General features: G+C 39.1%; 1 protein-coding gene and 1 pseudogene across 1 annotated transcript; one reads left to right on the forward strand and one right to left on the reverse strand.

Annotated features, from left to right (window-relative positions):
* LOC136675468 (polymeric immunoglobulin receptor-like) overlaps positions 1 to 27,390 on the reverse strand; it is a 252,315-nt pseudogene that overhangs the window by 214,292 nt on the left and 10,633 nt on the right.
* LOC136676034 (polymeric immunoglobulin receptor-like) lies at positions 257 to 20,638 on the forward strand. Its single transcript, XM_066652887.1, has 8 exons — positions 257 to 286; positions 383 to 454; positions 4,435 to 4,488; positions 4,585 to 4,656; positions 4,845 to 4,863; positions 10,429 to 10,464; positions 10,670 to 10,990; positions 20,307 to 20,638. Exons 1-8 carry the CDS (start codon positions 257 to 259, stop codon positions 20,636 to 20,638), a joined length of 936 nt encoding a protein of 311 aa, XP_066508984.1.

Genomic DNA, 27,390 nt, shown 5'->3' on the forward strand with positions numbered 1-27,390 from the left:
CCACAGGGAGGAGCAGTAACTCAGCAGTTCACACTGTAAGTGCTGCGAGTGACCAGTGGTTTCATGTTGTTTGAGTTCTAGTGTTCAAACACAGTGCAGCTGTTAGTAATGTGCCTCTTTATCATCATATTTTGTCATTGGTATTGTGTGTGTGTGTGTGTATGTATGTGTGTGTGTGTGTGTGTGTGTGTGTGTCTGTGTGTGTGTGTGTGTGTGTGTGTGTATAAAACAGAACACTACAGGTGAAGATGCAGAAATGTACACTACTGTGTCTAAGAAAAAGAAGGTAAGTCTTCATTTTTCACATTGACAAACATATAAACATGGTTCTATTACTGAAACATTACCAGTTTGACTCATCCTGAGTAAATAATGTCCATAGCCTTCGTCTGAAGTGGCTCTAGGAACTGATGTCATCTACAGCAATGTAGCCACTGATGCCACAAATGAACCTGTAAGTGAACGTTTATAAAGCTGTTGTTATGAATCACACCTCTATTTTAACCTGAAGTAGGTGAGATGTCGTCATGTATCTGAGGACAATAAGTGTTACTTTGATGGAGGTTCTTTAGTCTGACCATGATTTTAGCTGCTGAAAAAGCTGAGATGCTCTTTTATTCCTAAATCTGTCCCATTTTACAGCTCTCACCAGATGCTGGAGGTGATGAAGTGCTGTACAACAACATTTTGCACAAATAAGAAGTGAGGCAGAATACACCATATATTATTATGGGATTTTTAACACTTTTCTGCCTATTGCTCATTGTTTCTATTCTGTCTGTGTTGATTCCAGTTGTACTCAGCTGTATTTGTCAACAAACAACCTCATGAGATCAACAGCAAAGAAGACACAAAACAAAGTATTCACCTCAAAATAATGTCCTTTTGTGTGATTTCAAAGGTTGAAAAAATAATCCTTGTTAATGTAAATATGTCATATGTGCACTGCTGAAAACGCATTCATCCTATTTTGAGATCATAAGAGATCATTAGTCGTCCTGTTGTATACTATCTGCTTTAAAATGAGCAATATATTATTTATATATTATTTTTAGTAGATCTTTTTTAAATGCTCTGTTGCATTCCACATACTTTTCTACCAATATGTTCCACATTTCATGTTTTAAATTCAGCCAATAAACTGTAACCGTGCTTTAACTGTGTAAACATTCAAAATATATTGGTTGTGTATTTATTAGCACTTAAAAATCACACAAAAGAATTTGATTTTTCCACACCACAGTAACATCAAACATTCCTCCTAATGTGAACACAGTGAGTGCCATATTAACCCAAATGCAGTAGTTTACATACTCTGCTCTTTACCTAACCATCTCACCTTACAGTCACTGGGGACAGATTGCCATTTCTCTGCTCTCATCCCCTGCAGCGATATTAATCCCAGGTTCGCTTTAAAGATTTTTCGTGAAGTGAAGCAACAGCAGGGGGAGACACTCCGTGTACAACTAATCCTGTCCAAACAGGGAGTCGGACAGACATTTGGACTGCAGCCTTGGAATTCATCCAAGAAACCAACCAACAAATAAAACATTGACACAGAGTCATACATTACCTGTACAATACAATAGAGCTCCTGTTGAATAGTAGCCCGTACAAACACAAGTGGAAGAACATCAGTCACTGATTATCCAACCCAGAATATGTTTACTGTGGAACTCAACAGTCTCCAAGACTCTGACTCTGGATATTATTGGTGCGCTGTGGAAATCAAAGGTGGTTCAGATGATGGTGATTATTTGTACCTGACGGTCAGTGCAGGTAAGAAGTCTCTCTGTGTGAAGTAGAACCTGTTCACTGTAACTTAAAGCTTGTTTAATGGAGGACGTGTTTACAGCACTCATTCTCTGCCTCTTTATTCAGATCCTGCTGTGTCTGTGAACAATAGCAGAGTGAGTGGTCAGGAAGGGGGCAGTGTCAGTGTCCAGTGTCTCTACAGAACTCCATCCATCCATCCATTATCTGTAACCGCTTATCCAATTTAGGGTCGCGGTGGGTCCAGAGCCTACCTGGAAGCATTGGGCGCAAGGCGGGAATACACCCTTGAGGGGACGCCAGTCCTTCACAGGGCAACACAGACACACACACATTCACTCACACACTCACACCTACGGACACTTTCGAGTCGCCAATCCACCTGCAACGTGTGTTTTTGGACTGTGGGAGGAAACCGGAGCACCCAGAAGAAACCCACGCAGACACGGGGAGAACACACCAACTCCTCACAGACAGTCAACCGGAGCGGGAATCGAACCCACAACCTCCAGGCCCCTGGAGCTGTGTGACTGCGACACTACCTGCTGCGCCACCGTGCCGCCCTCTCTACAGAACTGATTATAAGAATAAACAGAAGCAGTGGTGCAGATTTAGAGACTGGAGCTGCTTAACATCCCAGAATTCATCAGTGCAGATCAGTGATGATGGGAGAGGAGCGGTCAGTGTGGAGATGAGTGGACTGAAGAAGAGTGATGCTGGCTGGTACTGGTTCAGTGCAGGAAAAGTGGGAGTTACTGTTCATCTCACTGTCACCTAAAGACCTACAAGTAAGATCACATCTATCAGAAACACTGCCCAGAACCAGACAGCAATGAATGTACATCTGCAGATCTCTTATGGCACACATTTGGCCTTGAATGATGTCATTTCTCATTTTCAACAGTAACTACAATGTCCTTAATTGAGTAAACCAGTATCAGTGAGACCCCATCAGGTATGATTACAATCTTATGTTAGAACTGATCATATTTATAAATTAAAATAACTAATATTTGTTTTTTTAGGTGTCACAACGACTAAAAATGAACTGTCAATAACAGCAAATCAGTGAGTAGTGAAGTTCCGCTGCACTTTCACACTTCAGTGTAGCATACTTTTGCCCTGTGCCCTGTATTACAACGGTAATTGTCTGTTCTGAAAAACAACACTTCCTAAGACATACAAGTGCGAAGTGCGAAATGAAGTATGAAACGTATACAACATGCAAGTATTCTCCTTATATGGCAGTGTAAGCTCTAACAGCCTTAGGTCAGAGACTAATTTCTGAAGGAACTTGGGAAGGCTTTACACTAGAGAGAACTTTGCTGTAAAAATATTATTGCATTTAGTTTCAAGAATATTAGTGAGGTCAGGTTTCAATATTAGATTATTAGTTCTAGAAAACAAATTCCACTTTAACACGTCTAACCTTATATATTACATAATGATCCATTATGAATTGCCCTGTGGACTGTGTGTGCATTGCTGAAGGCCTGAGTCATCTATGGGTGTATCTTACATTAGCTTAGAGTATTCCTTGATTTGGGCAGTATGGTGATGCAACAGTTAGTGTTTCTATCACAGGTTGTGGGTTCAAGACCTGCTTTGGGTGAATGTCTGTGAAGAGTTGGTGTGTTCTCCCCATGTCTCTGTGGGTTTCCTCAGGTGCTCTGGTTTCCTCCCTCAAAAACACACAATGGTAGGTGGATCGACTACTCAAAAGTGTCCATAGGTGTGAGTGTGTGTCGCCCTCTGAAGGACTGCCACCCGATCCAGGATGTATTCCCCCTTTGTGCTCAGTGCTTCCGGGTAGGCACTAGACACACAGCGACCCTAAACTGGATAAATTGATAACTGAATAAGTAGGTAACGTAGCAATATCAAGCAAAATAAAAGGGTGTCATTTGACTTTTGACTCCACACCTCTGTATACTACATTTTTTCTTATGCTTCTAGCAGAAAAGCAGCTTTTTCTTCAGTAAAAACTGCTTCCTCTGCAGAAGATTCTTCTGAATATGTAAATAACTCAACTGACAACAAGAGCAAGTATTTTGTACATAATATAAAAATTGGTTGTGCACTGAAAATTATATTACTGTGTGGTTGTAATTATACACAGGATAAGATGAAGGATATCCGATGTCAGTCTGTTAGTGCTTTAAGGCATTATTGTGTGATATTGAATTTTACATGCTTTACATGTGGGTCTCTTTAATGAACAATTTACAAAGGTCATGTGACATTATTCACTGCAGCAATGGAAACTCAAAGCTTATCTGGACTCTACTACCTGTGGGCCTCGGACTGCTGCTGTTCCTGATCTGTGTCATAAGCTTCATATCAAGAAAACATACCAGTAAATATAAGTCTGACATTTTCTTTATAGGCTCAGGCTTTTTAACCAAATGTACACTGTTTTACACCTACCTTTGTAATGTGATCCACTCATTCCATTTCTCAGAAGCAAATCAAACAGAGAGCACAGAGAGGAGCAGTAACTCAGCAATTTACACAGTAAGTGCTGTGAATGATGGGTGGCTTTATGTTGTTTGAGTTCTAGTGTTCAAACACATAGTGCAGTAATTAGTATTGTGTATCATTGTGGATTTTGTCATTGGTGCTGTGTGTGTATATATACGTGTGTCTGTCTGTATGAAACAGAACACTACAGGTGAAGATGCAGATATGTGCACTGCTGTGTCTAAGAAAAAGAAGGTAAGTATTTCTTTTTTATATCGACAAACATATAAACATGATTTTATTACAGAATCAGTACTAGATTTTCTCATCCTGAGTAAATAATGTCCACAGCCTTTGTCCAAAGTGACTCTGGGAACTGATGTGATCTATGGCAATGTAGCCACTGAGGCCACAAATGAACCTGTAAGTGAACGTTTATAAAGCTGTTGTTATAAATCACACCTCTATTTTAACCTGAAGTAGGTGAGATGTCGTCATGTATCTGAGGACAGTAAATGTTACTTTGATGGAGGTTCCTTAGTCTGACCATGACTTTAGCTGCTGAAAAAGCTTATATCCTCTTTTACTTCTAAATCTGTCTCATTTTACAGCTCTCACCAGATGCTGGAGGTGATGAAATGCTGTACGGCAATATTTTGCCCAAATAAGAAGTGAGGCAGAATACACCACATTATATTATGTTTTGTTTTGTTTGTTTGTTTTTTGTTTTGTTTCTTAAACACTTTTCAGGCTTCTGCTCATTGTTACTTTTCTGTCTGTGTTGATTCCAGGTGTAAACAGCTGTATTTCTCAACAAACAGCCAGATGAAATCAATGGCAAACAAACAAAACAAATTATTCCCTTCAAAATAACTGTCCTTTTGTGTGATTTCAAAGGTTAAAATAAGAATCCTCATCATAGTGGTCAGTGTAACTTAGCGGGTGTTTTAACCACTGTAGTATACCCACATGTATGTTACATACATCAATGTAAATATGTCATATGTGTGTTGAGATCATAAGAGATCTTTAGTCATCCTCAGAGTCCAGCCTGTATTACATCCTCTGATCAATATTTATTCTTGAGTGTTTGCTGTAGACAGACTCTGTGCTACAACTTTTTTTAACATTTGAATAGTATCTGCTTTTAAAATTAACAAAATCTAATTCACCAGACTCTGTTGCCATTAACAAACTTTTCCCCCTAATATGCCCCACATTCAGTGTTTTAAATTCGGCAAAAAAAAATCTTTAACAATGCTTTAAGTGTGTAAATATGCAAAAATGTGTTCTCTGTGTTGTGTATTTATTAGCACTTAGAAAAACACAGAAGCATTTGATTATTCCACACACAATTAAATATCAAATATTAACCCAAATGCTTTAGATTACATTTTCTCTGCTCTTTACCTAACATTCTCATCTCACAGTCACTGGGGGACAGACTGCCATCTCTCTGCTCTCATCCCCAGCACGGCTATCAATCCTAGGTTAGCCTTAGAGATTTTTCATGAAGTGAAGTGTTGTTCTTCCGGGGTGTTGTGGGTGATGAAGTAGAATCTCCGCCAGACACGGTGTAGAGTTTTAAATACATTTTTATTTCACCAAACAACAGCATCTTGAGCGAGAGAGAGAGAGAGAGAGAGAGAGAGAGAGAGAGAGATCCTTACAGGTTCCTTGCCCTGAACATTTCCTTCTTTGGGGCACAGACACAGAACATATGTAACATATGTATAAACTCAGAGAATAAAAGTATTTCTTAATACTGCTCTTAATATAAAATGTGCATAAAATATACATCAGAAGCAGTGGCGGATGCTGGTCTTTCAAGGAGGGGAAGCTCAATTTCGTCCTACATCATAAAATGTGTCGGTTTATTTATACGTAAATTCTACCCTCCGTTCCTTTAAGAAAATCTTTACGCGTCTTTACCAGTGATAAGAAGCTGATTCTGAGCAAAAGTTGAGCGCGTTGTAGTGCATATTTATTCACTGACATGTACACACAACAGTATATATTTGATCACTTATTTTTTGACATTTTAGGGGAAGCTGAGCTTCCCTTGCAGTCTTAGAGCAATCGCCTCTGATCAGAAGTATGGAGGCAAATCTATCTCATCAGACTTTGAAATATTACCACCTTTGAATTTGTAGCACTGATTTTTTTTGCACTGAAATTATGCATCTGAATTTTGTTGCTTTTGAATTTATAATTCAGTAACTTCAGTGTAGCACTGAATATAATTGCTCTTGAATGGAACTCGTGAACACGTTTTCACTGTTATTATTCAAGGTTAATAAATTCAGGAAAAAAATTCAAACTATACATTTCGAAGTTGTGCAAATTCGATAGACCAAATTCAGATGCCAAAATACAAGTGAAAAACACATCCGGGATACAAAGGAAAAGCAATCGATTCATTTGGATTTTCTCTTTCACCTTAAATGGTGCAGTAGTTCCATTCTGTCGCCGCTAGATGACGAAATACGAACACAACTTCCACACCGTGGAAAAACTACACGTTTAGCTTCTTTCCGCGGATATTATCTTTTTATTTTCAAAGTGTCTCAAAAATCTGAAAGGCTCAATGAAGACACAATATAACAGACTATTGATATCCTGAAGATAAAGAAATCTTATTATTTTTTATTTTTCTAGCACAGTGTTCCTGTCTGTTAGTTTTAGACTCAGTGTGAAAGACAGCATTAACAAACATGTTTAATAAATCAATATTGGGCTCAGGCATGAAATACAGAAGAAATGTGTTATTATTCAGTTGTATTACAACAACAGATCAATTCTACTGCCATGTTTCTGTTCGTAAATGTTGTAGAAGGTCAGGGTTAGTGCCAATTTATTTAACTGGTTTATTTCTAACATGCTTTGTGATCATACCCAATGTGGTCTCACTGATGCTGGTTTCTCAGATGTAGAGACAGAACTCAAAGCAGTTGTTGCTGTTGAAAAGAAGAAATAAACTGGTGCTAGTGGCACAGTTACAGCAGGACGGTCAACAGATATTTTCTGATAGATGTGATCTTACTTGTAGGTCTTTCAGTGACATTGAGGTGAACAGTAACTCCCACTTCTCCTGCACTGAACCAGTACCAGCCAGCATCACTCTTCTTCAGTCCACTCATCTCCACACTGACCGCTCCTCTCCCAACATCACTGATCTGCACTGATTAAATCAAATCAAATTTATTGTATAGTGCGTTTTACAACTGATGTTGTCACAAAGCAGCTTCACAGAATTCCAGTAAGACAAAGATTTGACATGAAATGTAAAAAAAAATGTAAAAAACCCCAAGTGAGCAAGCCAGGGGCGACAGTGGCAAGGAAAAACTCCCTCAGCTGAGGAAGAAACCTTGGGAGGAACCAAGGCGCACAAGGAGTGACCCATCCTCCTCTGGTCAATCTGCTGGTAATAATAGTTAGTAGTCCATGAGAACTTCAGTGTAGGGGCAGCTTCAAGGCACTTGGTGGTTGCTGGAGCGTGGGCAGCTGATCTGAAGCGTGGAGGAGGATCTCAACAGTCATCCATCAGTGTCCAGACAGACAGGTGGGCAGTCGTTTACTTTGAAAAATGGAAAGGGATGGAATTAATTTTGAACTGTTTGGTGTTTGTAAAGCAGAAAATGTGAACATTTTCAGAGTGTGGCTAATGACTCCGGAAGATCTGACTATGACAGCTTTAACTAAAAGGAGAAAACCAGAAGGACACACAGAAACGGGAGCATCCTGAAACACTGGCATCCCTCCGCTCCACCGTCAACAAACCTGAGTGATCGCATGAAGCGACGGGACGACAGCACCAGCGTCTCAGTTTACTATAATTCCCTGTGTCCATGGACCCCCCAGATCTGCCGCCTTTATCTATGGGGGAGCATTAACTGCCAAAAGATAAACTAAACAATGAGTTTTTAGCCTAGATTTGAAGATTGCGACTGTGTCTGAGTCCCGAACATTTTCTGGAAGATCATTCCAGAGTTTGGGGGCTTTATAAGAAAAGGCCCTTCCCTCAGCTGAGGGCTTCTGAATTCTGGGAACAATAAAAAAAACAGTATTCTGTGATCTGAGTAAACATGAAAAAAACGAGTAAAAGCAGCTCCAGTCTCTAAATCTGCACCACTGCTTCTGTTTATTCTTATAATCAGTTCTGTAGAGACACTGGACACTGACACTGCCCCCTTCCTGACCACTCACTCTGCTGTTTATCACAGACACAGCAGGATCTGAATAAAGAGGCAGAGTGCTGTAAACATGTCCTCCATCAAACAATCTTTAAGTTACAGTGAACAGGTTCTACAAATATAGCCAGACTCTTGGAGACTGTCGAGTTCCACAGTAAACATATTCTGGGTCGGATAATCAGTGACTGATGTTCTTCCACTTGTGTTTGTACGGGCTACTATTCCACAGGAGCTCCAGTACTTCCCCTTACACCAGTATTTAGGGTTTGATTTGTATTGTTCATCATAAAAACATGGAATGGTGAGAGATCCTCCACTTTTTACAGCTACATTCCTCAGTGTCTTCACACTCTCAGACTCTACAGAGAAGAAGTCAAATGGTACAACAGTGTTACTCCGACTCAGGAACTGCTTCAGAACTATATCAGAGGAATAAACTGGTCATAACTGAGCAAACACATTTCACCCTCGTCCTAAATGTTATTATTCAGTATCCACTCTGCACCCTGGAGCAGGTGAGTTAATCAAAGTGTATTTAAAGCAGTGAGAGAGTGAAGAACACACCTCCAGTGCACAGGAATGATGCAGCATTGATCTTACCTGAGATGTAGAGGAAGAACACAGAGAGAATTAAAGAACTCATGAGGGAGTAGAAGTACATCTTTCTATAAGAGGCTCCAGAGACAAATATTTTCTCAATGAGTGAAATTTCATATTCTGATTGAAGCAGCTCTATTTCAGAGCTCTTCCTCATTTCAGCACTTGCTGCTACTGACTGTGGATCAGTGCAGGGTTGTACTTTTTTCAACTCCAGATTACTTTGCGGCTGTAACGGTTCCAACTTACCAACAGGGGGCAGCAGCAGACTATAAAACACTGAGGTATAAAAAGATTCAGGTTGTTTTAAGTCAGAGAACACTGACTGCGTCCAGTAATGTTTGCTAGTCCCCCTGTCCCTCCCCTCATTTCTTACTCTCCCTCTCTATAACCAGAGAATTGTTGAGGAGTCGAGGAAACAAGCAGAGCCCAGTCCCTAATGGAGCCCCGTGTCTTGAAATTCTTCTTAAAGTCTACACTTTGATAACATCAGCACCATAAAACCTATATAGAAAAGGACAAACAAAGTATTTACATGTTAATACCACTCCCTTCCCAATGTCAAAAGGTTATAAACAAAAATGACTTTCCTTCTTAAAGGGTTTTGTGTAATAGATCTGTGCTGATCCTGGGTCATTGTCGCTCTCAGTGAAGGCTGCACTAACGGCCGATAGAGGGCACTCAAGGGCGTTTGACTGGAAAAGAGAAATGAGACAAGCTGCAGCACTGTGATCCAGCAATGACTGTAATAACACACACACACACACACACACACACACACCAGAATATAAAGCTTGGTTGAACCATGTGCTCGTGGCTGACTACCCTCTCTGTTATGAACACGGTTAGGTAAAACTGAAATGTGTAACTTTTTTGGGCAGTGTACACTGATGTGTCCTTCACTGGAAGCTCCTCCAGTATTCAGACTCCGTACTTAGGAACAGGGGAGGGTCCGTATGAAAACACAGCAAAAATTAAGGTTTCTGGACACGGCCTGTTCCACAAATCAGGATTAACCTTCTCCCTTTATTCCTGCTCCGGTAAGTGAAGGATTTGAGAAAAACAGAAATAAGAATAATGAACTCTCACAGTCATTCATTTCGAATTTTTTAAATAAAATATCTAGATCAGAACTAGGTTAACACTTTAAACCAGTTTAAACCTGAATTATATTTGATTTATTCCCTTTTTTAATTCAAATAATAATAAATCAATATATATATTTTTAACCAATCAGAACCAATGCAGAGCAGGAGAGGGTCAGAAACAGGAAGAACACTTCAGTCAAATGTACTTCACTCAGAGGCAGGAAGAGTATTTGTCTCTGGAGTCTCTTACAGAAAGATGCACTTCTACTCCCTCATGAGTTCTTTAATTCTCTCTGTGTTCTTCCTCTACATCTCAGGTAAGATCAATGCTGCATCATTCCTGTGCACTGGAGGTGTGTTCTTCACTCTCTCTCTGCTTTAAATACTCTTTGATTAACTCACCTGCTCCAGGGTGCAGAGTGGATACTGAATAATAACATTTAGGACGAGGGTGAAATGTGTTTGCTCAGTTATGACCAGTTTATTCCTCTGATATAGTTCTGAAGCAGTTCCTGAGTCAGAGTAACACTGTTGTACCATTTGACTTCTTCTCTGTAGAGTCTGAGAGTGTGAAGACACTGAAAAATTTAGCTGTGAAAAGAGGAGGATCTCTCACCATTCCATGTTTTTATGATGAACAATACAAATCAAACCCTAAATACTGGTGTACGGGGAAGTACTGGCGCATCTGCGGAGTAGTAGCCTATGCAAACACAAGAGGAAGAACATCAGTCACTGATTATCCGACCCAGAATATGTTTACTGTGGAACTCAACAGTCTCCAAGACTCGGACTCTGGATATTATTGGTGCGCTGTGGAAATTGGAGATAAATGGACAGTAGATGACAGTGATTATTTGTACCTGACGGTCAGTGCAGGTAAGAAGTCTCTCTGTGTGAAGTAGAACCTGTTCACTGTAACTTAAAGCTTGTTTGATGGAGGACGTGTTTACAGCACTCATTCTCTGCCTCTTTATTCAGATCCTGCTGTGTCTGTGATAAACAGCAGAGTGAGTGGTCAAGAAGGGGGCAGTGTCAGTGTCCAGTGTCTCTACAGAACTGATTATAAGAATAAACAGAAGCAGTGGTGCAGATTTAGGGACTGGCGCTGCTTAACATCCCAGAATTCATCAGTGCAGATCAGTGATGATGGGAGAGGAGCGGTCAGTGTGGAGATGAGTGGACTGAAGAAGAGTGATGCTGGCTGGTACTGGTTCAGTGCAGGAGAAGTGGGAGTTACTGTTCATCTCACTGTCACTGAAAGACCTACAAGTAAGATCACATCTATCAGAAACACTGCCCAGAACCAGACTGCAATGGATGTACATCTGTAGATATGTTATGGCCCACATTTGCCCTTGAATAATGTCATTTCTCATTTTCAACAGCAACAACAGCTGTGACTACAATATCCTCAACTGTGAAAACCAGTATCAGTGAGACCACATCAGGAATGATCACAATCTTGTGTTAGAATTGATTTAATTAATAAATTAAAACAATTAATATTTGTTTTTCTAGGTGTCCCAACAACTAAAAATGAACCCTCAACAACAGCAAATCAGTGAGTAGTGAAGTTCTGCTACACTTTCACACTTCAGTGTAGCATACCTTTGCCCTGTGCTTTTTTGCAGAACTGCAATGGTATTTTCTGAAAAACAACACTTCCCTAAGACGTACAAGTGCCAACCAAGTGTGAAATGAAGTAAGAAATGTATACAAAATGGAAATGTTTAACAGTGTAAGCTCTAACAGCCTTAGATCAAAGACTAATTTCTGTAGTAACTATGTTTTAGGAAGGCTTTACACTAGAGAGAAATTTGCTGTAAAAACATCATTGCCTTTAGTTATAAGAATATTAGTGAGGTCAGGTTTCGATATTAGATTATTAGTTCTAGAAAACAAATTCCAATTTAACACGTCTAACATTATATATTACATAATGCTCCATTATGAATTGCCTTGTGGACTGTGTGTGCATTGCTGAAGGCCTGAGTCATCTATGGGTGTATCTTGTAGTGTTATGTAGTGTTTCTATCACAGGTTGTGGGTTCAATACCTGCTTTGAGTGAATGTCTGTGACAAGTTGGTGTGTTCTCCCCGTGCCTCTATGGGTTTCCTCAGGTGCTTTGGTTTCCTCCCTCAAAAACACACAATGGTAGGTGGATCGACTACTCAAAAGTGTCCATAGGTGTGAGTGTGTGTCGCCCTCTGAAGGACTGCCATTCGGTCCAGGATGTAATCCCCCTTTAGGCCCAGTGCTTCCAGGTAGGCACTGGACCCACAGTGACCCTGAACTGGATAAGTAGGTACAGACAGATGGATATTCCTTCGCTTTGACTAGTGTTTGGATGCCATTTGGAAAGTGTAGCTGGTCTTTCCATCAAATAAACCATTTGTGTAGTTAAATCTCCTTTAGTTAGCCTTCAAAGCCTGTTGTATAGGGTGAGTCAAAAGGTGCAGGACACACTTTTATCTGAATACACCAGTAAGTAATTTGTGGGGGAGCTAGGTTTTTAGGCTAGGTTCAGAACAAGGCTACTATCGTGAAGGCGGCCATATTGGATCAAGGGGATACATTTTTCCAATGGGAATGTAGTAATATCAAACAAAATAAATGGGTGTCATTTGTCTTTTGACTCACCCTGTATATTCACACCTCTGTATACACCTCTGTGTAATTTTTTTATACTTCTAGCAGAAAAAACAACTTTTTATTCAGTAAAAAGCTTCTGCCTCCTCTGCAGAAGATACTTCTGAATATGTAAATAACATAACTGACAACAAGAGAAGTATTTCATACATTATATAAAAATGTTTATTTGTTGTACACTGAAAATGATATTATTGTGTGGTTGTAAATATACAGGGTGGCACGATGCAGCAGGTAGTTGTTACAGTCACACAGCTCCAGGGGCCTGGAGGTTGTGGGATCGACTCACACTCCGGGTGACTGTCTGTGAGGAGTTGGTGTGTTCTCCCTGTGTCCGCGTGGGTTTCCTCCGGGTGCTCCGGTTTCCTCCGGGTGCTCCGGTTTCCTCCCGCAGTCCAAAAACACATGTTGGTAGGTGGATTGGCGACTCAAAAAAGTGTCCGTAGGTGTGAGTGTGTGAGTGAATGTGTGTGTGTCTGTGTTGCCCTGTGAAGAACTGGTGCCCCTCCAGGGTGTATTCCTGCCTTCCGCCCAATGATTCCAGGTAGGCTCTGGACCATCGCGACCCTGAATTGGATAAGCGGTTACAGATAATGAATGAATGAATGTAATTATACACAGGATAAGATGAAGGATATCCGATGTGAGTCTGTTAGTGCTTTAAGGCATTATTGTGTGATATTGAATTTTACATGCTTCATTGTGGGTCTCTTTAATTAACAATTTACAAAGGTCATGTGACATTATTCACTGCAGCAATGGAAACTCAAAGCTTATCTGGACTCTACTACCTGTGGGCCTCGGACTGCTGCTGTTCCTGATCTGTGTCATAAGATTCATATCAAGAAAACATACCCGTAAATATAAGTCCTGACATTTTCTTTATAGGCTCAGGCTTTTTAACCAAATGTACACTGTTTTACACCTACCTTTGTAATGTGATCCACTCATTCCATTTCTCAGAAGCAAATCAAACAGAGACCACAGAGAGGAGCAGTAACTCAGCAATTTACACAGTAAGTGCTGTGAATGATGGGTGGCTTCATGTTGTTTGAGTTCTAGTGTTCAAACACATAGTGCAGTAATTAGTATTGTGTATCATTGTGGATTTTGTCATTGGTGCTGTGTGTGTATATATACGTGTGTCTGTCTGTATGAAACAGAACACTACAGGTGAAGATGCAGATATGTGCACTGCTGTGTCTAAGAAAAAGAAGGTAAGTATTTTTTTTATATCGACAAACATATAAACATGATTTTATTATAGAATCAGTACTAGATTTTCTCATCCTGAGTAAATAATGTCCACAGCCTTTGTCCGAAGTGACTCTGGGAACTGATGTGATCTACGACAATGTAGTCACTGAGGCCACAAATGAACCTGTAAGTGAACGTTTATAAAGCTGTTGTTATGAATCACACCTCTATTTTAACCTGAAGTAGGTGAGACGTCATGTATCTGAGCCCAGTAAGTGTTACTTTGAAAAAGCTTATATCCTCTTTTACTTCTAAATCTGTCTCATTTTACAGCTCTCACCAGATGCTGGAGGTGATGAAATGCTGTACGGCAATATTTTGCCCAAATAAGAAGTGAGGCAGAATACACCACATTATATTATGTTTTGTTTTTTGTTTGTTTTTTAAACACTTAAACACTTTTCAGGCTTCTGCTCATTGTTGCTTTTCTGTCTGTGTTGATTCCAGGTGTACACAGCTGTATTTCTCAACAAACAGCCAGATGAGATCATGTATGTTACATACATCAATGTAAATATGTTATATGTACACTGCTGCGCATATGTAAGAAATTGTAGTAGATATAAACAATATCATGGCAACTAGTATGGACATAAAGTTTCAATGCACAGTTTAGTCTTTACACACAGACACACACACACACACACACACACACACACGGTTGTCTCGAACTGTGGTTTAACACTTGAATGGCCAGGATTACGTAACTACTAGAACAAGCAGCATGTCTCATTTTGACCATCTGATATTTTCATGCGTATTGATGATATCTTAGAGCATGTATAAATAAATACATTCATTTTGTTACAATAAGTCATAAATGTCAGAAAGACAATAATAAATTGTATTAATGAGTATTTATTTATTGATAATATTTAATAGGCAGTACTAGTTAGTCTACTATTGCAATATATGGATATATGTTTTACATCTTATATAGATTTACTGTGAAATAAAAACTAACAATAAAAATAATTTAAAAACTGCTTGTAAATATAAAGAACAATAACATTTTAATATGGTTTACACAAGTTGAACGCTTTTTATTTATATACATAATACATAATGCCTAAATGTGGAGTGGAGCACTGCTTGAGCATTCTTTGCATCATTCATGGGATTCTTCTTCATGACCTGGTCTTTCCCGGTTTATGTGCTCACACTTTTGTGATTTTAATATTAATTTCAAAACAATGTTAGATTAAAATATACTCCAATATAATTAACGTCACAGCTCTTTGGAAGTGGGAGGTTTATTATGTTAAAGTTATTGTAATCTCAATGTTTCAAAAAGGTCAAAATGACTGTCTCTTCCTTGCTACTGTTTAATAGTGACCTCTAGCGTCTGATGTAGAGCATAGAACACAAAAGACATGGACCTAAGCTTCCTCAGAATGTGCAGTGGACTGTTCTTTTCCTCTACACATTCTCTGATTTTTTTTAACTTAATGTACATAAATATCTGTAGGTGTGGAGCAGCTCAGAATCCTGACACATGGTGGTTATAGGACTCACTGTGAACTTCTGTTATCAGTTGAAAATTTGCTGCACAACAGGACAGTTGTAATATTTCAGATCCACCAGAAGGGGGCAATAGCCGCTAACAAAACACAACTGTACAAATAATCTCAGATTCTTTTATATTATTAAGTTATATTTCCCTTAAAATCTAGAGACGGTCAGTGCTTTAGTGGCTAGAAGAGCACAGTTAACAGACTGGTCATTTTGAGTTGTAAAAACAATGGTTATATTGTTGTTGTAGAAATGTGATCTCTGGTTCCTATCACCATCACTTTAACAAAATCTGATGCTGTAAATGTCACTACAATTAACATTTCAAACCACTGATTTTTTTCCTGTTTATTTCCAGAAAGTAAGTCTTACAATAAATTCAGCAGACTTCAGATGTAAAATTATTATCTAACACTATGTCCAACAGAGTCATAGATTTTGGTCTAAATCGGGAGAAAGAAGCTACCGACGTGATACTTAGAACCATTTACAGATTGCACTACCTCTGTGTGGCCTATGTGATGCTGGAGCCTTACTGCTATAGATTGCATGCACTGGGCTGTCATAAATACAGAGACACAGTGTAAAGTTTTTCATTCAGCCAAGTTCAGAAGGTATTCATAGCCCACACATTTTGCTCATTAAAAGTATCTTCTATTAGAGGACATCTTGAATTTTCTCTATATCTGCAATATGTAGGTTGTATAAAATGTTTAATTATTATTGTGCACTGAAATGGAGTAAAAAAAAAAAAAAACAGGAAGACCTCTGAAGTGGAGCTGCTTATCTCAGAGCCAGGAAGAGTATTTGTCACTGGAGACTCTAACAGAAAGATGCACATTTACTCCCTCAAAAAGTATTATATTCTCTCTGTGTTCTTCTTCTGCATCTCAGGTAAGATCAATGCTACATCATTCCTGTGCACTGGAGGAGTATTCTTCATTTACTCACTGCTTTAAATACACTTTCATTAAATCACCTATCTAACGTGAGGATATGTGTAGATACGGATGTCTGTTTCATTTGAAAAGGTTTAGTAGTTAATTTTAATGGTATTTAATGATATTTAATGGTAATTGTAAAGATGTTCTTGAGAGATTCCATAAAGAAATGCTTTCTTAGTTCAACGAACTTATATCTTCTTAGATTTAAATCACACAGGCGAAAATAAATTAGATGATTTAAAAACCATGACTGAGAGACTGAGCCACTCCCTGAGTTCTCCATATAAAAACTTTGTATTGTATGGTGTTCCAGGGGCATGCATCCACAAAAATGAAATAGCAAAATCAACAAAGTATTTTTTTATATTAGTAACACTTGTTTTTTCTCAAAAATATTAGCAGAAGTCATTTGATTCAGTAAACCTCATATTGCCAAAAGTATGTTGATAATTTCTAGTCTAACATTTCATGTGGAAAAAAAGTATTAAAGGGAAGTTTGGCCCACTTTGCTCCAAGCTTTTCCAGGAAAGCTTTAGACTAGAGACTGGAGCATTCAGTCACAAGAGCACTATGGAGGTCAGGTGCTGAGGTTAGACTTATTAGTTCTGTGTCACAAAAGCAACTCCATCTTAGCCCAGAATGTACTGGATAGGGCTGTGCAACTTCAGAAAGTCCTGTTCTTCTGCTTTTCAGCCCAATGCAAGGAGGATTTATACCCCTCTATCCAGCACTTGGCATTGAGCATGGTGACATTAAACCCTTTGTTTCAATTTCTTTTTCAGACCTTCATTTTTATACAACCTCTGTGTGCACAACTGGTGTATATGGTTCATCAAGTTGTCAAGTTTTTACTTTAACTCCATTACATATTTAAAATCAAATATCTGAGTCATCAGTAACTACTACTCATTCATATACATGGTTTACGGATCTTCAGATGTCACAGATTACTCACCGAGGGTGAGAGTCAGTTGGAGATTTATTAAACACAATATGTGAAGCAAAACCATAGCCTGTTTAAGGGTAAGTTTAGTGTCTCAGAATTATAAAAATCACAAGCTATAATCTGCAACTATGTAGAAAAAAGAGAGCCTTAAGGATAACTAAGTAAAATTTTACTTTAAAATGATAGGTTAAAAATAATTATGATACTTCACTGACCTGTAATAGGGACAATAGAATAGTGCCTCTGTCCTTGCTACTCTCAGCTCAGCACTGCAGAAAGTGCATTATGTATATTTTGGAGGAGGTTATGAAACCACCCCTTCTGACCAATGATGTACCTGTACCATACCTGTTATTTCTGAGTGTACCAATTTCAGTACAGTGCTGTAAAATTAATTGTACTAGGGTATGCCCCAGGACCAGGAAAAAAACCCCAAATCTTACCTAATGTTCCTAAATGCAGTGGTAGACAGTAACGAAGTAAATGTAATTCGTGACTGTAGTTAAGAACTTTTGTCGTGTATTTGTACTTTACTCAAGTATTTCCATTTTGGGCGACTTTTTACTTATACTCCACTACATTTCAAAGTCAAACATCTTACTTTTTACTCCACTACATTATGAAAATCTGCCGTTACATTTTGGTTTATGTGTGAATAAAACTGTAACGTGTCTGAATAAATCACCCCACTCCACATAGCTCTCCGCGGGACGCCGTTGCTAGGAGACGAACAAACACAGTCGTCGCGCTAAAACAAGTGAAAATATTTCTCCGCCTAAAACTAATAATACCAAAGGAAGACTTTGTTTTATCAAGTGTTGAGAGAATTTGAGACTATAAGTAATCACATTCAGTTCTTAGAACCGTTCTGAATTAACAAAATGATTTGAACCGTTTAGTGTTTGGCTGTATTTAGGTCATCAGTAATTAGTGGCTGATGCTGGTCTTTCAAGGAGGGGAAGCTCAATTTCGTCCTACATCATTAAATGTGTCGGTTTATTTATACGTAAATTCTACCCTCCGTTCCTTTTTAAGAAAATGATCTGTGATCCTGTCGTACCAACAAGGCGTCTTTTCCAGGGACTTGACTAGTGTCCTCTCAATGGCCAGCAGAGCTAGGCTGCTTAAACGACCTTGGCCCATGTGAAGTGTGTCCGCCTGTGAGTGCTTTGTGACGGTGGAGGGGCTCAGCAGCACCCGCTGGACAGAAACTTCGATAGAAGTCAGAAAGAGTGATAGAAGTCAGTCTCCAAACACAAGCAGCTACAAAAAAAACCACCAGAAATAGAAGCTCGATTTGTCGCTAGTCGTTTTTAACAAAGAAAATGCTGCTAAGAGGTTTAAGAAAATCTCCGGTTCAACTCAGAACAGAATGAAAATGTAATGCTCCCACGGATCTTTACACCAAAGGATCGCTGATTCGCTCATTTTGCTGTCAATCAAAAAGGGATTCAGCCTCAGACAGATCATCCAATCATCATGCAGAAGCTGAGCGTCTGGGCCAGCCGAGGCCAGCCCACTTCCCCATAGACCCCCAGAGACGCTGAGCGTCTGATGGGCGGGACAAAGCCCAGCTTTTATCCAATGACTCGTCTCGTTACGCTGCACTTCACTGCTTCGCTATTGAACTCTGTGGATGCTCAGCGTGTACACTGTTTAAAGCACTGTGAAGCTGCAGGAATGATTGAGAGGAAAGCCGTGTCGTTACCAGTGATAAGAAGCTGATTCTGAACAAAAGTTGAGCGTGTTGTAGTGCATATTTATTCAATGACATGTACACACAACAGTATATATTAGATCACTTATTTTTTGACATTAAGACTTGCAGTCTTAGAGCAATCGCCTCTGTCAGTAACCATTCATTCATATACACGGTTTACATATGTCACCGATCACACACTGAGGGTGAGAGTCAGTCCACAATACGGAACACTCTGTAATATTTTTATCTTACAATCACACTTTCAAAATCTTTGTGAGGGCAGCACGCAACACACACACTTATGGACACTTTTGAATAGCCAGTCCACCTACCAACATGTGTTTTTGGACCATGGGAGGAAACCGGAGCACCTGGAGACACCAAATAAACAGTCACCCGGAGCGGGACTTTGAACCTCCAGGTCCCTAGAGCTTGGGGGTTGTGGGTTTGATTCCCGCTCCTGCTGTCTGTGAAAAGTTGGTGTGTTCTCCCCGTGTCCGCGTGGGTTTCCTTTGGGTGCTCCAGTTTCCTCCCACAGTCCAAAAACACACGTTGGCAGGTGGATTGACGACTCAAAAGTGTCTGTAGGTGTGAATGTGTGTGTGCGTCTGTGTTGCCTTGTGAAGGATTGGCGCCCCCTCCAGGGTGTATTCCCGTCTTGCGCCCAGTGATTCCAGGTAGGCTCTGGACCCACCGCAACCCTGAATTGAATAAGCGGTTACAGATAATGAATGAATGAATGTATAATTTTGGTTTACCTGCAGAGTCTGAGAGTATGAAGACATTGAAGGATGTAGTTGCAAAAAGAAGAGGATCTCTCATCATTCCATGTTTTTATGATGAACAATACAAATCAAACCCTAAATACTGGTGTAAGGGGAAATACTGGAGCACCTGTGGAATAGTAGCCCGTACAAACACAAGTGGAAAAACATCAGTCACTGATTATCCGACCCAGAATATGTTTACTGTGGAACTCAACAGTCTCCAAAATTCTGACTCTGGATATTATTGGTGCGCAGTAGAAATCAAAGATGGTCCACATGACGGTGATCATTTGCACCTGACGGTCAGTGCAGGTAAGAGGTCTCTCTGTGTGAAGTAGAACATGTTCACTGTAACTTAAAGCTTGTTTGATGGAGGATGTGTTTACAGCACTCATTCTCTGCCTCTTTATTCAGATCCTGCTGTGTCTGTGATAAACAGCAGAGTGAGTGGTCAGGAAGGGGGCAGTGTCAGTGTCCAGTGTCTCTACAGAACTGATTATAAGAATAAACAGAAGCAGTGGTGCAGATTTAGAGACTGGAGCTGCTTAACATCCCAGAATTCAGCAGTGCAGATCAGTGATGATGAGAGAGGATCGGTCAGTGTGGAGATGAGTGGACTGAAGAAGAGTGATGCTGGCTGGTACTGGTTCAGTGCAGGAGAAGTGGAAGTTACTGTTCACCTCACGGTCACTGAAAGACCTACAAGTAAGATCACATCTATCAGAAACACTGCCCATATCTGCTGACCGTCCTGCTGTAACTGTGCCACTAACATCAGTTTATTTCTCCTTTTCAACAGCAACAGCAGCTGTGACTACAATTTCCTCAACTGAGAAAACCATCATCAGCGAGACCACATCATGTATGATTATAAAGTGTATTTTAATTAATTAAAGTATAAACAATGCCAAATAAATAATAGAGATAATGAAAGTTTGTCTTTCTAGGTTCATTAACTCTGACCAGAAATGCAGAGTCAGTCACAACAAATCAGTAAGTAGTGAAGTTCTGCTTTGTAGAATCTTGAAAATACCACATATTTACACCTCAGTGTTGCATGTTTTGCTCTTTGCTCTCCAAAAATAACATCTGAGACATCTGATAAAATTTTCCCCTACCCTTGAGGGTGAGGGGAAAATGTTCTCCGCTGTGGAGTAGGAGTGGGTACAGGGGCGGTGGACTACTGGTGGAGTGGAATGGTGGGTTCACCTCATGCATCTTGTGGCTCACATTTAGCTCCTTTTTTATGCAGTTGATAAGTTTCACTTTCACAGATCACTATACCACTGTTTCCTTTTGTTTGTTGCAGAATGGCATGCTTTATCTGCAGGTAAAATTGTAACCATGTTTTGGTTTAAATAAAAAGAGGTCACTCGGAGAAGGGTGAGATGTTTTAAATACAAACACATAACAGTGCAACCATGGGCATTTCTAGTGCCTTTTTAGGGGCAATGAAGCACCCCTAACATGAGTCCAAGCACCCCTAAAAATAAGAGGAAAAGGTCTTTTTTGTAGGTTTATCTCTCATAAGCTAAAAATGTTTTAAAAAGTGTTAAAAACAAACAAACAAAAAACACATAGAACGTACATATGGCTTATACTAAATATTTTAACATGGAAAATACAGCAATGCCCACTCCCCTACCCTTACCCATATGGGTAATCCACTTTCTGATTTAGCGGTAGAATAGCTTATATGAAGAGGCTAAAAAAGAGCTGTCTATAAACTGTTGTGAAATTACCTATGTAGGTGTGGTTGTGGTGGTACAGGGGTGTATCAGTGTGGAGTCTGCTAGGCCCATTGGGTGTTTTACAGTGGCGGATGCTGGTCTTTCAAGGAGGGGAAGCTCAATTTCGGCCTACATCATAAAATGTGTCGGTTTATTTAATTATTATTAATTCAAGAAAATGATCTGTGACCCTGTCGTACCAACAACGCGTCTTTTCCACGGACTTGACTAGTGTCCTCTCATTGGCCAGCAGAGCTAGGCCTTGGCCCATGTGAAGTGTGTCCGCCTGTGAGTGCTTTGTGACGATGGAGGGCCTCAGCAGCACCCACTGGTCAGAAACTGCGATAGAAGTCAAAAAGAGTGATAGAAATCAGTCTCCAAACACAAGCAGCTATAAAAAAAACACCAGAAATAGAAGTTCGATTTGTCGCTAGTCGTTTTAACAAACAAAATGCCGCTAAGAGGTTTAAGAAAATCTCCGGTTCAACTCAGAACAGAATGAAAATGTAACGCTCCAACGGATCTTTACACCAAAAGATCGCTGATTTCGCTGTCAATCAAAAAGGGATTCAGCCTCAGACAGATCATCCAATCATCATGCAGAAGCTGAGCGTCCGATGGGCGGGACAAAGCCCAGCATTTATCCAATGACTCGTCTCGTTTTGCTGCACTTCGCTGCTTCGCTATTGAACTCTGTGGACGCTCAGCGTCCTCACTGTTTAAATCACTGTGAGAATGATTGAGAGGAAAGCCGCGTCTTTACCAGTGATAAGACACTGATTCTGAACAAAAGTTGAGCGCGTTGTAGTGCATATTTATTCAATGACATGTACACACAACAGTATATATTTGATCACTTTTTTTGACATTTTAGGGGAAGCTGAGCTTCCCTTGCAGTCTTAGAGCAATCGCCTCTGGTGCTTTACCCCTAAGGCTCTGTTCCTAGAATCGCCCCTGCGTGCAGTTATTTTGTGGAACTTTAATACATACAAGATACTCTTTAACACAACAGCTAACAAATCCATTTATGGATGATACTGATATTATTCCTTTCTTTTCAACTTTGTCAGTAAACATAAATAAAAACGGTTCAGCTTGTCAGTTCTTGATAATACGACCTGTTAAAGCTGTTATTTTCTGTTTATACCAAACTACAAAACTGAATCACTGTATTGAAATGACATTCAAATAACCGGTTTACACCAGAAACTTATGATAATGACAGACACCGACAAGATCACATTTTAATTGTGATGTTTTTAAAATTAATAAAAGCAACTACCACATTTTATCAGCCAGAATTAATATAGCCTATACTTGATAAAGCAATAAAGCATTGCAAACCATTTCCTATAAATAAAATAACTAATAAAATGAATCTGTATGTAATTCACTGTTTCTCACTCTGTTGTTCTGGCTTTAATAATCCAGAGGTTCCGCCTGTTTTTGTGTAATGTTAAAATTAAACAAAAAGTTGGGCAGATGAACTCGTCAGGTGTGTCCACTTCTTTTCGAAATGTAATTTTTTGGTTATGGATTCAGCGTTTATTGTGACCCTGAACTGGATAAACCGTTAGAGACAGTGAATTAATGGATTATTCAGCTATTTTGGTTAAATATTTTGGCCCCATTTTCACAACATAGTCACAATTTTACTCCTTGTGCCTTTTATGTTCACTCTTCAACAATGTCATCAAACATGCAGGTGTACACTTGAAGGAAGGGTTTACAAATTTGGGCTAAAATTGATACAGGGACAAGTGCAGACAACAGAATTCTGGACATTTTTGACAATTTATAAATCACAACCAGATGCATATTTTAGGTCCCAAAAAAAGAAGACATGTATGTTGAAAAGAGGACATATGGTCATCTTAGGTAAAATGGCCTCCTCTGCAGAAACTTCTGAACGTGCTTATCCCTCAAGCGACAATGAGAATGGGCAAGATAAGTTATTCCCACATACTGTGAAAAGTTGTTTATTGCACCTTCTGTGGTTCAGATACTGATGAAACTGTTCATTAGGCAGCGTTTGTGCTCCGAAACACTTCACTTATTGTGTGATTAATTTATATGCTTCATGATGGTTCTCCATTTTGTGTAAAATTATAATTTAAACAGAGGTCATGTGTCTTCATTCACTGCAGCAATGGAGACTCCAAGCTTATCTGGATTTTACTGGCTGTAGGCCTGCTGCTCCTCCTGGTCTGCATTATAACTTTCATGTTGAGAAAGAGATCTAGTAAGTTTTCATCTGACACACACTTATGGACTTTTAATCAATTTAAACGTTTTTTGACAGATGGTGAAATTATGAAGCTAATGTTTCTAATCTTCAAACATTCTTTGGAAAAAATATAAAGGGTGACTAATAAATAATATATAATCTGTGTAATGTTCTCCATCTCTCTCTAACAGAAGCAAACCAAACAGAGACCACAGAGAGGAGCAGTAACTCTGCAGTTCACAGTGAAAATGCTGTGAGTGATGGGGCCACATTGCAGTGCAATAGTTAGTATTTTGCCCATTTAGCCTCTTTTTTTGTTGTTGTTGCTAATTTATTGCATGATCGTTTGTGTGTGTGTGTGTGTGTGTGTGTGTGTACAATAGACCTCTAGAGCTGAAGCTGAGAAATCAGTGACATACAGTACTGTGGTTCACAAAAAGAAGGTAAAAATATATCTTTCACATCCGTCTACATTTAATTGTATTTACTCACTGAAATATTAAGAGAATATAGTACGATTTCATGTGCATGTGTTAATACACTGATTAGCTGTAAGATTAAAATGACATTTTTATATTCATTGGCCATTTTATCATTTCCACTGTGTATAATAAATTAGATTATATTGCCTTTATTAATGCCCAAGGGGTAATTCACAATAATTTGTTCTTCTAGATTTGCAGATTTCAGTCCACCTCTTGCTGTGCATACTTTGTAAGCCCTCTGTTCTCATTTTCAGCACTGAATTGACACTGAAATATTGGTGCTGTTTTAGTGTGTAGTGTGCTGATAGGAGTGGATCACACACACAGCATTTAAAGAACAGGGTGAAAGGGGTAAAATATGCATAACAACAGGTGGACTACAGTGTGTAATTTTAGAACTACAAAGCAGTCTTTTATGGTTTTGGGGGCTAATAAATATTCGACAATGAAAGTATGTACAAAGTAGATATAAATAAAGTGGCTTGTGGCTTTATAAATAGAACTCGTTTACTAAAAAATTAACAGTGATTTATAATATGTAAATTATTTCCACAGACTTCACCTGAAGCAGCTGAGGAATATTTGATCTACAGCAACGTAGACACAGCTACCAATAATAGAACTGTAAGTGAACTGTTAAAAATAACACTGTTGTCTTGAATCACACCTCGGTTTTGACCACCTGAAATAGCGATGACATCATTTTCCAGAAAGCAGTAAGTGTTTATGTGAAGTATCTAGTTTAGGTGATAGTTGCCTGATCAAGCCTTCAGTTTACTTACTAAAAAAAAAGCTGAGATCTCTTTATTTATTTATTTATTTATTTCAAGTTCAAGAAGTTTATTGTCATTTCAGCAGTATACAGTGTTTATAGTACACAGTGAAACGAAATAGCGTTCCTCCAGGACCAATGTGCTACATAAGACAATACGTAACATTAAAGTGCAACTAGTGCAAAGCTAGTGCAACATAAAACATACAATTTAATGGTGTATGGACACTGCACATATGAAAACTTAGTGAAAACATAGTGAAACATAAAATAAAAGAATTGTTATAGGACGACAGCACCACAGTTTCCACAGAATGGAGTGAAATTTTCCATGATTCAGTGGGTTTCCAACATTGGTCCATGCATACGAGCAACTGAGAGTTATGGAGGTGGATTCTTCTGATTAAGCCATAAGTTCTTTGCAGCAGTAAGAGCACAGAGAAATAACTGTTTCTGTTGCAAACTGATGTTGAGTGAAGAAAAATCTTTCAGAGAGATCTCCTTTATTTCTAAAGCTGTCCCATTTTCCAGCTCTCTCCAACAGCTCAAGATGATGCAGTGATCTACAGCTCTGTGCTTTACAAGTAAGAGGTGAGCCATTATTCACCATGATCTCTGTGATGGGTTGATTGACACTTTTTTCAGCCTTCTGCTTATTGTTTCTGTTCCGTGTTGATTCCAGGTGTACACTGCTGCATTTCTGAACAAACAGCTAAACCAGATCAACTGCACAGATGACACTGCACTGCTGATCAAGCAAAACAATGAATTTAATATAAAAATATTTTGTGTGATTTCAATGCTTGCGAAAGCAGTTCTCATTGTAATGGTCAGTGCAGCATAGCAGGCTTACTGATCATTATGGTATTCCCAAATGTATTTTACAGCGTGTATGTCCATTAATGTAAATAAGTCACATTGTTAAGAATTCTGATTCATAACATGTTTTACAAGAGCCCTTAGTCACCCTTAGAGTCCAGCTTGTATTCTTCCTCTCACCACAATATGTGCGAATGATGTGCATTGTGTATTCTGCAAAGTCACAACTCAAAATGATTCTGGAGGCAGCACTGCCTTCAACGCAGCAGGATCATAATTGATTAGTGGCCAACAGGCAGAGATGAATGTGACTGATTAAAACTGATTGGGTGGAAATGTTCAAATACCACGCTATAAACCAGTAAACCTCCACCTACACGCTCATGTTTGTCTGCTCTGACTGCTAGAAATGTCTCTGGAATAATACATGTGTATGATGACTTTCTTTTTTGTTACTGTACACTGTACATTTCTGTTTCATAATTAGTTGGAAGTGCTGCAGAAAATCTCAGTATTTTGTTTTACATGAAGAAAGTATAATGTAACTCTGTAAAGTAGTTTTGAAGATGTATATTCATACACACTGAAGTTCTGACTGCTGCTTCTGAAGGAGCTACAGAATTTAATACAATAATGATTTGCTGCCTCTGAGGAAGTACTTCTTTAGAAGCTGCCTCATAAACAGCCACATTTCAATGTATAACACCATGCAGCTTCCTCTGAGGCAGCAGTTATAACTCAAATATGCAGAAAAGTACTTCTTCAAAATCTGCCTCACATGTAGCAGAGCTTTCTGCAGCTTCGTCAGAGGCACTGATTCACATTTTCCTCCATTTAAGCCAAAAAAAAATACTGAATTTTTTGCAGCACTTCTAACAAATTAGGAAACAGAACTAAGAGTGCAGTATATTGCACATTTATTCTTCCAGAGTCTATTATGGCAGACAGAGCAGGCAAACCACAAGGGATTAGGCAGAGCTTTACAGGTTTATGGTGTGGTATTTGAAAATCCCCAACCAATCCGTTTTAATCAATCACATTCGTCCCTCCGTTATTCCTTCTGTGTCCAGCATCTTTTTATGTGCATTTATTATTTTATTAACACCTGCTTTTAAAATCATTTTAAACGCTAATGTTGAGTTTAATAAATTGAGGTTAAAGTATGTCATGTTTCACAGCCCACATTTAGCTTACATTTAGTAAATCAACTGTAACCATGCATTAAAGTGATGTTCACAATTTTAAAATAATAAAAAAAACACCTTATATAATAATTTGAGGATATTTCCTCATCATTTGCTGCTCTCTAGTCTGTTTGCATGCCCAAAACCAGTCTAATGTGTTTATGACACCCTGGAGCCTGTAAATGGGTAAAAATAAACAGTGTCTTGGTCTGGTATGCTAGGTTTCCCTCTCTGTTCATGGCAGAAAAAAGGCATCTGCAGGTTTTTAGACAACTAATTGA

This window comes from Hoplias malabaricus, chromosome X1, assembly GCF_029633855.1.
Source record: "Hoplias malabaricus isolate fHopMal1 chromosome X1, fHopMal1.hap1, whole genome shotgun sequence".
NCBI lineage: Eukaryota > Metazoa > Chordata > Actinopteri > Characiformes > Erythrinidae > Hoplias > Hoplias malabaricus.